The sequence below is a fragment of the Prunus persica genome, chromosome G4, assembly GCF_000346465.2.
Source record: "Prunus persica cultivar Lovell chromosome G4, Prunus_persica_NCBIv2, whole genome shotgun sequence".
In the NCBI taxonomy this organism is placed as follows: domain Eukaryota; kingdom Viridiplantae; phylum Streptophyta; class Magnoliopsida; order Rosales; family Rosaceae; genus Prunus; species Prunus persica.
The window spans coordinates 11,286,483-11,300,824 of NC_034012.1; the positions used below are offsets into that span (position 1 = coordinate 11,286,483).

The 14,342-nt window shown below is 36.6% G+C and overlaps 2 protein-coding genes and 1 long non-coding RNA gene across 3 annotated transcripts; 2 read left to right on the plus strand and 1 right to left on the minus strand.

The window, feature by feature from the left end:
* Positions 3,670 to 5,423, plus strand: LOC18778790. The gene is made up of 2 exons (XM_007211439.2): positions 3,670 to 4,429; positions 4,740 to 5,423. The coding sequence occupies exons 1-2, from the start codon at positions 3,787 to 3,789 to the stop codon at positions 5,153 to 5,155; spliced, it is 1,059 nt and encodes a 352-aa protein (XP_007211501.1). The 5' UTR covers positions 3,670 to 3,786; the 3' UTR covers positions 5,156 to 5,423.
* LOC18778302 (cytochrome c-type biogenesis ccda-like chloroplastic protein) lies at positions 8,332 to 12,827 on the minus strand. Its single transcript, XM_020562980.1, has 13 exons — positions 12,714 to 12,827; positions 12,487 to 12,574; positions 12,162 to 12,302; positions 11,686 to 11,741; positions 11,308 to 11,438; positions 11,124 to 11,209; positions 10,962 to 10,993; positions 10,315 to 10,476; positions 10,016 to 10,088; positions 9,813 to 9,913; positions 9,271 to 9,363; positions 8,715 to 8,761; positions 8,332 to 8,598 (listed from the first exon to the last, which is right to left on the minus strand). The coding sequence occupies exons 2-13, from the start codon at positions 12,572 to 12,574 to the stop codon at positions 8,526 to 8,528; spliced, it is 1,083 nt and encodes a 360-aa protein (XP_020418569.1). The 5' UTR covers positions 12,714 to 12,827; the 3' UTR covers positions 8,332 to 8,525.
* On the plus strand, positions 13,180 to 13,901 carry LOC109948924. The gene is made up of 2 exons (XR_002271373.1): positions 13,180 to 13,560; positions 13,642 to 13,901. It is a non-coding gene; the product is annotated as an uncharacterized LOC109948924 (long non-coding RNA).

The following is a 14,342-nucleotide window of genomic DNA, read 5'->3' on the forward strand; positions in this document are numbered from 1 at the left end:
CTTGGAAAAAAAGACCAAATTGAAGACCCTGCAAATGCAATGGTTGCGGCGTGCAGTAGTTGTTCGATCGAACCGGATAACCCACCAGAAACGCTGTGCCTGTCGGTGGATGGCCAACACGTGTCACTCATCTAACAACTGGACGGTGGCATGAGAATATATATGAAACAGAAGATAGCACGAGGCTATAAGCCACAGCTGCTCCGAAGCCTCCAAAATATTTATCTTTGACTCACTTGTACCAACCAACTAGAGTCTAAGTATATTAGGTCATCACCGACCACTAGGAAAGAACCACGTGTTGGCTGCAAGCATGGGCTTTAAGGTGCCCAGTGAAGATGATGAGCTGAATGACATGCATAGATGCTCTCCATACTGGCTTGTTATCATAATGATGATCTTAATAATTCTTACTTTTCTTTATTTTTTGTGTAAATGGTGATGTGGGGCTTAATCAGAGGAATGGGACATTTCATAAAAAGCACCTCTCTAAATGCAGGACCATCAATGGCACCAAAAATGAATCAAGTGAAATTTATAAAAAAATTATGGAACTTATATAGCATTCATCAAACTTTAACTTGGTCGGTTTAAAATATTCTTAATTTGAATGCACAAGTCTCTATCGACTATGAAATTTAAACTAAAGACCTCATTTAATAGAGTAGAGTAGAAACTAGATATCACGAGACCACCAACCGGACCACAACTCTTCCATTCTCTCCTGTCCTAATGATCTCGTCTTCATGATTTAAGGTATTGTCTAGCTACAAGCATATATCAAGCTGGTCGTACATAAACAACTCTATAAGCTTATTTTCTCACCCTAGTTAAAAGTTTGTAGCTAACAATTATATTTATATGGGATTGATGGTGCTCCCTTGTGTCGCATAGTTTCACATATATAATGTTGACGGACTATCCATCAACACCATTTGATTAAATAAAATCGTACATTTAGGTTATATTAGTCTGATTGACAATCTAACAATATAACTTGCTAAAATTATCCTAAACATGTATGTATGCATTCGCAATCATTTTGGATCTCCTATAACTAGTCTACTCCGTCTTATATTTGTTAATGTACTCCTGGTTCATATTTTCAATGAAGTTTGTTTGCAAAACAAACACATTTAAAGACTTTGGACATCAATCTCTCTGATCCTGACCATTTCATTGACTTTGCTTGGCATTTCTTGGATGCATATCTCACGTAGCCTTTGTAGGCATGTCAACTTGAAAACAACTTGATCAATTGTCTCATTAGGGGTGGTAGGAAATTAGTAGCATGCATATGCCTGCTTATATTGACCGCCCGCACACACACACGTATCAGTCATATTTACACTCATTTCGTCCACACATTGCGTATAAAGTTAATCAGCTCATGATTTGCTTTCTGACTTTTATAATTAGCAAATGCGAAAACAAAAATGAAGAAGATGACTTAACAGGTGGTGCTTATTGGTTGGTCGGCAGAACGCATGAAATTTATTATAAATTTTAATTCTAAATAACCAACTTAGGGCATTTGGGTTTACTGACAAGATTCAAGAACATGGCATGGCCAACCCACATATTTATTTATTACTATTTCCTTTTTATTTTTTTGGCTTTGGTAGCCCATATCACATGTTCATCGGTCGTTGACTCTGAATAGTGTTCTTCATGTTCATACATGCTCTCTATGTAGAATATTAGAGTAATTTTGGAGTTGGCGCTTTGGCAATGTACGTACACTCAATATGTGACTATTTTGGGAGTAATTTTTTAGTGTGATTGTAAGACTACTGTTGTTACTCATGTTACAACACATGGTTACTAGTGGAACTACCAACAAGGCTACCACGGGATCAAACCCAGGTAGCCTTTAAAAAAATAAAAAATAATAATATGTATTTTAATATCATTCACTCCATAAAAGCTTAATAGGCTTATAATTATCTTATATATTTAATTTGTTTGCTCAGTTAAGATTAAGAAGGATAATCTATTAATAAACATTCATGACTTTAACTGTCTACCTTTTACTAGTTTCTCCTAATGTTTCTTGCTTGTTGTCAATATTCCTGTTAATGGCCATCATATCATCCTTTACAATTAACTAACGTGATTTATATGATTTAATGCATACGTTTAATTTTAGAGAAACTATAAGTACCCAAAAAAAGAGCATTAGATATTAAGCTAATAACTTTAGCTAGTTTAAAAATTTTTCTGATTCTGCCCTTCCACACGGTATATTTATCAAAACTTATTTCTCTCACCCCTATTATACCCTATAAATCAAAATAACACCACGTAACAATATTACATATTAAAAAACAACGCTCTGACATGAGATGCTACCACATTTGACATTTCCTTTATTACAACATCTGAGATTAGATACACTTTAATTAGCTCCAAAACGTGGTCGGTTAATTAAGTATTGGTAGGGTGTTAAGAGAGAGAGAGAGAGAGAGGCCATCCAATGGGTAATGGGCAATGGGCAATGGTTAATATAACTTGGTAGTCCAATTCATTCATATTCATAGCATAGCATACCCCATGGACCGGGGATTTAGGATCCTCCTCTCAAGGACAACAACACACAGTCCGGGGTTAACGGTCACATAAAATATAGCCGTTGAGATGTGGTACCCTTTTAAATATTCAATTCTTCCTGACAATTCTCATCTATCATCTGCTGCCTTCCCCTCCCATATTAAATATTAAACTACCACATGAAAAGTTATCTAGGAAGATTATCAATGTTAAGCAAGATTAAAAAATTAATCACATTTCCCATTTACTTTTGCGCTTCTTTTTTTCTTTTTAAATAATTTAATCAGAGCAAAGCCCCACCTCCAGAATCATCTGGAGAGAGAGAGAGAGAGTAGAGAAGAGACTGGATATTTATTTATTTATGGGACATTGCCACTTCGATGTGTTTTTGATAGGGAAAGGGATGGCTCTTAATCCAAGAAATGACAGCTAAAATCTACTGCCCACTGCCCCACCGTTTTTTTTTTTTGGTGGGTCAATCCAAGTGCCCACTCAATTAATTAAGCTGGAATAAAACATTTTCTCAAATTTTATACACAAATTGATAAAATAGGTTAATGTGAGATTACTAAAATGACACAACAACTTGAAGATTGTTACAATGATGCTTTTTCCTCAGCTCAGCTACCATCATAACAAGTATTTATATTAAAAGGAAGTAATATTTAAGACTAGAATTTCAGTTCTCAACCTCTAATCTAAACCGGAAAAATTTTACCTTCTTTATATTAGTGTATAAGATAAAAAATGGATATTGAACTCGTGGTAGATAAGTTTTTCTCTTTCAACTTGAAATAACTCGAATAATATTATGTTGAATACATTAAATAACTTGTATTCATGATTTCCTTTCATTTAACTTAATTATATATTTTAAAAAATTATTTATTTGTATGGATTCTAAAATTCAATAAATTTCTGCAAAAACATTTCAATGATATCCATCCCTATTCCATACGCAAAAAAACCCCATGCCACGTGGAGAAAACCCATTACATGCTGACGCGTTACCTCTTATCCCCACCATTTTTTCTTCTTCAAAAACGGTCACACTACGTCTTCATCCGACGGCTCGCATTTCATCGCAAAACCCGCTCCCTCTTCTCCTCTATATATAAGCTCCCTCCTCGCCATTTCACCCATTCACTAACTTCTTCACTTCTCACAGCTCCCAAATAAAACTCTCATCGGAAAAGGTAAGATTCCGACCAAGCTCCAAACTCAAACCCCGGAAAAATGCCGATGAGCTCGAGCAACACCTGGTTACTCTCTCTCAAGGTCGTTCTCATCTCCACCGGTTTGGTGTCCATGGCCGTGGCGCTAAAGCTCTCAGCTCCAGTAGTTTCGGACATCGTCGCCTCCCAAGTCCCTTCTCTCTGGAGCTCAGCGCTCTCCTGGCTCAGACCTCCATACCTCTACATCCTCATCAACTGCATCATCATCAGCATCGTCGCCTCCTCCAAGCTCCATCCGAGACCCGAAGATTCGTCACCGGAGATCATCGCCGTCCCTGCGCCAGTGACTCCGGTGAAGATCTCCGGAGAAGTCGTGAGGACCGACTACGCGGCGTACGACGCCGTCGTTTTGAACGAGTACGGTTACGATGCGAATGTGTTGCCGAAGGTTCCAGATTCGTACGAATCGGCCGGTGGAGTGGTGGTGGAAGCTAGGATTTCGGAGGCAGCGGAGAATGAGAAGAAGGAGAAGAGCGATGATCGAGAGGCGGTGGACGGCGGCGATGAGGCCGTACGGGTGTCGACGCCTGTACGGACGCGTTTGCAGAGGAAAGACTCTATGGAGTTTTGGTTGAACGAGAACGAGAAACCTCCCGTTTCTTCTAGATTTGGTCATAGAAAATCCGCCAGAGCTAGCCCTGAAGGTACCCCTCTCTCTGCGTACGACATGTTGTATGATTATTCCTTCTAATCGTTCTATTAAGTCCAAAACTTTTTGAATTTTTGGGATAGGAACAAGGAACTGAGAAGACCGACTGGTCGGAGCACTACCTGTATTTTTTATTTTTTAAATTTTCGTTATTATCGTTTAAATTCAAATTTGCTTGATAGTACGAAAAGTCGAGATTGGCCTCGGCTTATTGGGGGGCAGGAGAGCAATTTTAAAAGACGAGGTCAAAATGGTAAATTAATAAGTGAAGTTTTTTGTTTTGTTTTGTTTTGTGGGAATTGCAGGAGGGAAATCGTTGGGAGTGGCGAAGCCGAAGCGGCAGGACACGCTTGAGAGCACGTGGAAGACGATAACGGAGGGGCGTTCGATGCCGTTAACGAGGCACCTGAAGAAGTCCGACACGTGGGATACGCACGTTCGGAGTATGGACCAGAACACGCCTCCCAAGTCCAAGATGAACAAGTCCGAGACGTTCCCGGACCGGAGCAGCGCAACCGTTAACTCGCCATCGCTGCTGAGTCCGTCGACCGGGTCGGCTCGGCTCAGGAAGGAACCGTCGCTGAGTCAGGACGATTTGAACCGCCGGGTGGAGGCGTTCATCAAGAAGTTCAACGAGGAGATGAGGCTGCAGAGGCAGGAGTCCTTGAATCAGTACCAGGAGATGATTAGAAGTGGAGCCCGGACTCCATTGGCTCATTAGTTTCAGTTTCAGTTATTTATTTCTTTATTTCTTTTTTCTGTTTTTGTTTATAATTTTAAACAAAGCAAACAGAGCATTCGGCGGGCAATAGGCAATTGCCATATGTTTATTATTGGGTTGGTTTCTTTTTTTGTTTTCTTTTGGGTAAAAAAAAACCTATAAAAGGGTGGTGAAAAATACAGGGATAGTGCACCCAATTTTTGTTGGGTCACAAATGATGTTTATAGTGAGCTAATTTAAATTCTTGCCAATATTCAATACGTTACGAGAAAAAGAGTTGAGAATGTTGTTTGGAATTTATGTTCATTGGGGAATTACCAATATCAGGTAAAAAAGTTGACTCCCTATACTAGATTTGTTTCGATAATCAGTTCGAATTAGAGCGATTCACATCACGTGTTTGTTCTAAGAGCTTCCGCTTTATTTAATATGTGGTGTTTACGTGTTTGAGAGTGCATTCATAGATGTAAGAATGTGCGTCAACTGGTTCCGATATAACCACATCAAAGGTATAAATTCCTCACCTCCGTTTGTTTAGTTCAACTAAAACCATTTCCCTTGCACTTCTCTAATCCTTTCACCAACCAGCCAAGCAATTTCATAATGCAAGGCACAGAGGAGATGTGCAGGAAAGCTTTAGGATCATGTTAATATCATATATAATTTGCAAAGGCGGTGAAGTGACCAAAACCTGGCTAACCACAATAAATTCCAGCCGAAGTTTGGCCCTGCGGATGTGGCCAAAAGCCTTGGAAAAATGTTATTAATTTTTTTTTTCTGCTTCCGGATAAGCACTCAATAAAAAAGTAAGCACACCTTCAAGCACTTGTTGTGGCTATATCATTTGTGAAGTGTTCACCACTTGAAAAACAAAAAGAAAAAAAAAAGGTTGGAAATTTGGCTGCCTAGAAAATCATCCATTTTAAGACTGCAAGGCCTGTCGTCTACCTAAGTCCCTTGTCATACTTGCAAGAGATCAGTCCAGACTCCAACTATTAGATCACATCACCCTGTAGCTCTAAACGATTGATTCATGGAGCTAAAGACATCTCCTTATTTATTTGGCTCTGGCAGTATCTCATATAGTGGCCCTAAAGCCAATATCCACCGATCGGATGGGCTTGCATTATACTTTATTGCATCGTAGCTCACGCACATTGAATCTGACCGTTGATGTATTGTGTGTTTCGCATATACATACGTATGTATTTTTATGTTTAATACACTTGATTTTTTACAAAAATTTTAATAATACACACACAATTCTCGTATTTTACGCTCAATTTTTGCATATTATTGAATAATAATAATATATATTAAAAAATTTAAATCTATAAGGTATATATATCGAAATTAGCAAATTAATATATAAAGTATAAACTAATGCAATTATAATTAATTTTTTAAATTATAAATAGTATAGCCGGGCGGCTATACTATGGGTTTGTATAAAAAAAATAGTATAGCCGCGCGGCTATACTGTTTTCACACGTTCAAGTTGCGCTAGGCGGTTCCTTTTATTTTAATTATAAATCGTATAGCCGCGCGGCTATACTCTAGATTTGAAAAAAAAACTAGTATGGCCGCTCGGCTGCAGGTAAGATTTTTTTAAAAAAAAGCGTATAGCCGCCCGGCTTTACGCGGATCGTTTTTGTTTTTAAATAAATAGTATAGCCGTTCGGCGATACTATAGATTTTAAAAAACAGAGTAGCCGCGCGGCTTTACAGGGGTCTTTTTATATTTTTTGTATTTTTTTATATTTTAATATATTTATTTTTATAAGCGGCTATACTCTTTACATAGATATTGAGATTTTTTTTAAAAAAAAAAAAAAATTGTTTTTCCCCCCAATTTTTCTTCTTCCATAGTTTAGAGTATTATCCATTACTATAGTCTCTATTGTCCCTTTTTGATGTTTTACTTTTACAGAGTTATTATCCGTATAAAGAATTTAGCATTTTCACGTTTAATACTCATATTGTATATGTACGTACGTATTTTTCATGTTTAATACACTAGCAAATTAATATATGAACTAATGCAACTAGAAGGGTCCTTTTTTATAGATGTTTTTAATAAATAGTATAGCCGCTCAGTGATACTCCTTTTAAATATAATGTACTTAAAGAGTATAGCCGCACGGCTATACGTTTTTTGGACGCGTGGGCACTACTAGGCACTAGGGCGGCTATACGCGGGTCTTCTTTTTTTGTATTTTTTATTAAATAAATAGTATAGCCGGGCGGCTAAACGCGGGATTTTTTGAATAAAAACAGGTGTATAGCTGCTCGGCTTACTGGGGTCGTTTTTAAGTTTGTTATGAATAGTATAGCCGAGCGGCTATACTATTACTGTGATTTTTATTTTAAAATTGTTTTGCCTCGATTTTTGTTTATCGATAAGAGTAGTTTAGAACATTATTCATTATTAGGCCATTACCTGAGTCTCTATTGTCTTCTTTTGAGTTTTTACTTTTCAAAAGTTAATATCCGTATAAAGAATTTAGCATTTTCACGTTTAATACTCGTATTATACAGAAATCGTCCATGCGTAGATACCTCTTATTGCCATTGTCTTAGAAGACACCTCGTTTCTGTTAAATGATGTCATTTCAAAGTCCTTACCAAACTGAGAGTTAGGGCTTCGAAACCTTATATGTTCTCCATGTCGACTTTTGCTTCAAGATTTCTAATATACTATGATGGTAATTGTATCAATTAGGGAAAGTCATCTTTTTTTTTTTTTGGTTTTTTTTTTACGTTGGGTCAATTAATTACCTCTTTCTTTTTCTGCATGGGACGGAATAATTCGAACTCAAAACCACGTCCACGAAAGTGAAGGGTTATAAAACGAAATCAATAGCAAAATGGTTCTTTATTTACACAAACATCACCATATTAATCCTCAAAACAGAAAACACAGACAACTATAATACTTTCCTTAATGTTGGTTAACATAATTGGGTCTTTCTTATAATTAGGTAAACCATTTTACCTTTTACAGATGTGCCTAATTTTTCAGAACCAAAATATTTAGGGCACAAGAGGATGAACAACGTTTCGATTGACCTCTCAACTTGAGTGGAAGTAAAAAATTTTGCCCCTAACTAATCAGAATGCTTTACAAGGATTCATGTCCTTTCACATATTCACACTCGACAAATTTTGTACTCTAGTTTTTCAGATTTAACACATAACTAAAACAATTTGAGAAAGCATTGCGTTATATAGAGAACAAATTAAATACATACTATGATATTAATTTAGATCTATTACATTCTGTACATGTGAAACTGAGTAAAAGAAATTGAAATAAGTATATCACAGTACCGTCTCGATGTGGTTCGATTTTATGTCATTAAGCAAATGCCTACATTGCCATTGTAACTGGGAAAAGCCTATCCAAGAAAGTATACACACCCCCTCCTAACAGAAGTGCACCGCTGTTAAAACAACAAAATGAAACATGTTAATGAAAGCCATGTAGGAACCTGTCATGTGGGGAACTTACATGTACTAAGAAGTTTGAAAAGGAGAAAGAAAGGGATTTAAGTATAACCTGATAGGGTTGATCCATGCCGAAAATTTGCGAAATGAAAGTAGGCTCTGCATATATATGGGTTTTGCTCAGCAAAAAGAAAAAGAAAAACTTTAAAGCGGAGTTCACTCTAATTAGAGTAATGCTACACTTACCACATTTTTATCCCACATTTCTATGCCACGTGATGTGGCCTGTCCATTATCCATATCATATGCCACATCAATTAAATCAATGAGGTATATTTTATAAAGAAAAAAAAAGGTGTTAATCACATTAATTAGTTGATGTGGTATGTACATATCAGCTGCCACATCATGTGGTATAGAAATGTGGTACGACTAGTATTATTCCTCTAATTAATCAAGACTTTGAAACAATCGCATACACAGACATGAGTACAAAAGTATGATTTAAAGTCACCAGCACAGTTAAAGTCTTGAAATCGTTTAATATGAGGCCAGTCCAGGCAAGCAGAAAACCACACAATAATAAAGAAATATGGTGGAAGCTTTTACTTGCTGTTCTGTTCTAACAGAATAACTTACAACTAACTAAAAAGTGATAGATTACATACCTGCAATGCTCCAGCAAAAGAAGCAGCAAGAAGTAGAGGAGCAACATAACCAGTTGTGTACGTCAAAAGTAAGCTGCCTCCTATAACTGGATTCTGTAATAAAATTTGTTCTCTTGCATTAAATATTATTCGATGCCTATGTAAACCAATTAGGGAAAGGGAAAACTTGAGCTGGAAAGAACACTCAGAGCATCAACTTTGATAAATGACTCCCAAAGCATAGATACACATGCAGTTTGAGTAAATTCTCTGCTCTTTTTTTTCCACTACTGTTTTGAGTGTTTGCATGCTATGATACAACATGGATGATTCAAAAAAATATCTGTATATGAAATACTGGAGATGATTAACTGAGATCAATAAGCAAGAAATAAAGGGGAGAGAGAGAGAGAGAGAGAGAGAGAGAGAGAGAGAGAGAGAGAGAGAGAGAGAGAGAGCCATTACAACATCCACAAATGTCAAACAACAGCTTTTTCTGTCAGAAATCAGAAGAAAACTAAAAGCTCAAAATGAATTTAAGAATAAAAAAAATTTGAGTTTACCTTCGATGTAGCTACATATCCTAGCAGAGTGGCCAACACTGGCGTACTGCATGGTGAGGCAGCTAAAGCAAATGTAAGCCCGGCTAGATATGCTTGCACACCTAGCATGTGAAAGTTTATCAAAGTTGGAACTCATAAGATCATTCAGACAACCAGCTTTTATCTAAACCACAAAAACTCAAAAAATTAGGGTGGGTAGTTACTTGATGGGAAATTAGCAGCAGCAGCCCGGGGATCAAAATTGTTAAAAAATGAGGGGAGCTGTAGTTCAATTACCTACAATTTCAACCAAAAAGATGATAGCATAAAAATGAGGAATAACATTAAATCAGAAAGAACTAGTCAATCAAAGTCTTCTAAAAGGTTAAACTAAACAATCAGACTTCGGGGGCATATCTCACAGACACAAAATGGAAATGATAAACATTGAAAGGTGATAGATACTATCAAATAAAAGAAGCACACGCTGGGGAGAAAATGACATTAGAACATAAATAAATACCTCAAGGAGATTCAAGCCCATAACAATAGCTAAACCTGAAGCAGCCAAAGGTAACCCCTGCCCTGTCTGTCCATATGCTTTTCCAGCAAATGAGGCTCCTATGCCTAAGAGTGCAAGTGTAGTTGCCAATCCTAATGAGAATGCAATTGAATTCCCAACAACCTGACCAAAAAAGGCACAATAACCTCATGCATGTGTCATTGAGAGAGAGAGAGAACCTATCATATAACTACATAAGTAGCTTACAAAAGCAATCAAAAGTTGCACGTAATGAAAAAAAATACAAGGAACCACATAATACTAAGATAACTAAGCATACAAGAAAAAACTGAAGCCTTGTTTAGATAAGTGACTACACTGATGTTACTAACAGTCTGTTTCAAATATAATGAACATGGGAAAAGAACAAAAAAAATGCACAAGCCAGTGAAAGTTGTTCCAAACTATTTTTTGGCATTTTGATATTTAAAATGCCAATACATTCAGAGCTTCAAAATAATTTTTACTATTAATAATCAAAGCGCCAAAACTAATGATTTAATTCCTCCCATACTTCTGAGGTAAGTTTGACACATAAACAACACCTAGGACTTTACAGAAAAAAGACGAACAATGGAAATAAGAGAACTGGTTTAGCAAGTTATCACCTCTGCCTTGCTTTTCCCTGATCCAAATGCTCCTGTATGATTTCAATCAATTCAAATCAGCATTACACATGATGTATCCAAAAAGTGAAAGTCATCACCCAAATACAACCCCCTTCGCCCATTTCTCCCCAAAGCTACAAAATAAAAGATATAAATTTTCACCTATGTAACCTAGTGTCAGTGGCAGAACGCTAAGAGTACAAGGAGAAAGGCTGGTCACAAGCCCAGCCCCAAAAATAACTGCCAAACTGTTAAAACGAATAAGCAATGAGAAGCAGTGTATATTCCAAGATGCTGAATAATAAAAAATACAAATGTGAACGAAGACAAGAATATGGGACTGAACCTAGAGAAACTGAGGGCAGATAACTGGTCTTGAACAGCCTCATTAGCCTCTTGTCCAGCAGAAAATAGGAAACCTCCAAACCATTCTCCAGGGCCACCATCAGCCAAGGTATAAACTGAAACAGCACCTTCCTGACTCGGAAAAGAATTCTAGTTCCTGAGATTGTATATGAGAAGTATAATTTGGATTTTAAAAGTAGCTTGACCCATATGCACAAATAGTTAATTTTTGGACCCTAAATCTAAAGCATTATCATCAAGCATCAGTACTACAAAAACTATAAGGACTAAATAGCATAATGGAATTGAATTTTGAAAAAAAATTAATTACTGAAAAGTTAAGAAGCCATCAGCACTTAAACACAAAACAAATTCTCACCAAAAAATTTCCTGTGGTTACAGCCTTTGCCATGTCTGCGAAGACCAAATTTGCCACTGAAACATAAATAAATAAAAAAATTATCATAGTTACAAGCAAGTTTATAGAGTTCATGTAATCACCCTAAATAAACTGAGAATCACAAGTTACAGAGAGAAAATGAGAGCTGTTAAGGCAACTACGTACATGTATATTATCTAAATATGCAAGTGAATCATATTTAAATGGCATGATCAATTGCCGGAACCACAACTATACATGGAAGATTTCCTTAAATTTTTCAAAACTAAATACATCCACAATAAAAGGAGTCGGAAAAGTTCCCCTTATATGTCTCAATCTTTGAAGTTACACCTATTCATTGTAGAATAGAGATATGAAAGTTTACTTCTTTGGGGAAAAGAAAGAAAGAAAGAGGCAGTGAAAACAGAACGTACTGGTTTTTAAGCAAAAGACAAAGGCTGTTAGCCTGTTACCTGCCATGGAATTTACAGCTGTCTTAAATGGGAAGCTGCTGCTTGTATCACTCTTGGCCAATGATGCCAAATCTTGGCTAAGATCCTGAGGTATAGAAGTAGAAGGTCCCCTTAGCATTCTGATGGGTACCATATATTTACCTTGAAGATAGAAATTTGAGAAACAATTGTGTTACAATATTATATATTAGTAACACCCACATGTATACCACTCTGATGAATCATAAGAGACAGTTTAATCTTCAGGCCAACATAAAAATTTATATATAAAAAAAACAAAAACAAAAACAAAAAATGAAAAACGAAAGAATCACAATTTACTCACCGTGACTACTTTTCTGGCCACCCTTGCAGCTTGAAATTGTGAAAGAATTAATTCCGTAGCTGCCGCAATGGTTGATAGCCAAATTCATCTGCACAATTATCATAGAAAATCTCAAAAAATAGAACACAAAAATGAAACATTGAATGATATGTTTGGCCCCTGCGAAAATCTTTTAGCTTTATTTTCACAAGTCAGTGGCTTGGAGCCGAGAAAACTACAAGGTTTACCTCAACTTTTTTGGATTTGCTTCACAGAGCAGCAGCGAAAGCAAGCAAGCGATGGCAGCGAGTGATAACGTCAATGGTGGATCATTGTTAACCAAGATAACGTCAATGGTCAAAGGCATGCTCGTCGAAATATCAAAGGGAGTATGGGCTTTAGTGGGCTCTTGTCATCTCAAGGCCATGCATATGGGTTTATTGGGCTCGCAGCAGGCAGTAGAGTCGAAAGGCTATAACTAGGAGTTTAGAGTGATGAGCTTATTTGAGGGGTTCAATCTCCCACAATCAATGAACTTAAACATTTCAAATAATTTGAAGATAGGATTAAACCCCTCAAATCAAATAAACTACTCACTCTAAACTCCTTATTGTAGAAGCTCCTGCAGTAGAGCAGCCTATCAAACAAGGCCATGGGGGCAATGCAAGAGCAGAGCCGGCCCTTGGGAGGGCAACTGGGGCCTGAGCCCGGGGCCCATAATTGAAAGGGGCACCAAAAAAATAAAGTTAAGCCATATATTATATACGTATAGAACAAAACAAATAAAATAAATAAATAAAAAACCAAGCGTGCATTTTTGTTTAATCCTCCCTTCCCAAAAGCGCGTGCTCACCCATATATGCTAGCAAATATATTGTTTTTTAATCCTATTCCAAAAAAAAAAAAACAAAAAAAAAAAAACAAAACCAGACCACATTAGGGTTTAGATTCTTGTTGTCTCAATTTTCTTATATATGTACCTATCATCCCTCACTCACAGTCACACCGCGGCCTCTCTCCTCTCCATTGCCTCTCTCTTTCGTCTTTCCTATCATTTCCCCTCCATAACAGAAGAGACGAAGCCAAAACAGAGCTGTAAGTCCTTTCTCTTTGTCTATTTATTTCCTATGTTGCTGCTATTTTCCAAATAATCACTTTATATAGGCATTCTTGCAGATTCAAGATCGCCAATTGAACTTATTCATTGAGAATTGAGATGGGTTTCAGGTGCAGACCCAGATAAACAACAAAGATGATTTTTCTTGGGTCTTAATCAGTTTTGCAGGGAGAACGTGAGTTTTGTAATGGATTACTTGGTTTAAACATGAAAATTTATCTGAAGATTTACCAAATGAATTGTTCATATTCATTTGGAAGAATAAGCAGAAAATGAAAATGAATTGAAAGTTTATGATGCAAAAATGGCAGATTTACTTTTAGAAAAGTTTCATGTGGGAGAAACTAACTGCAAATTCCCTATGGATGAACACGATGACATTTTTCCTCAAATTATTATCATCAAAAAATAACAAACGGGAAGGCTTATGTTGTAAAAACAATGAATGCTATAATTTTAATAAAATAAATTACTTGATAAAAAATTATAATTTTAATGTTTACATTATTTTGGGCACACTTTAGATTTTTGCCCTGGGCCTCAGATTACCTAAGGCCAGCTCTGTGCAAGAGACAACTTGAGGCCCAATGATGGCTTTGATGTTCTGAATTTACAACTTGGGATTTAGGACCCTTCCAAATTAGTTTTTCTTTTTTTATTTATTTGCTTTTTGCCAAATTCTCAGATTGGTTGACGACATCCGTTTTCGGCATGAGTTCACATCCAATACCAATATTAGAAGATGGTCAAGTTTGAATTT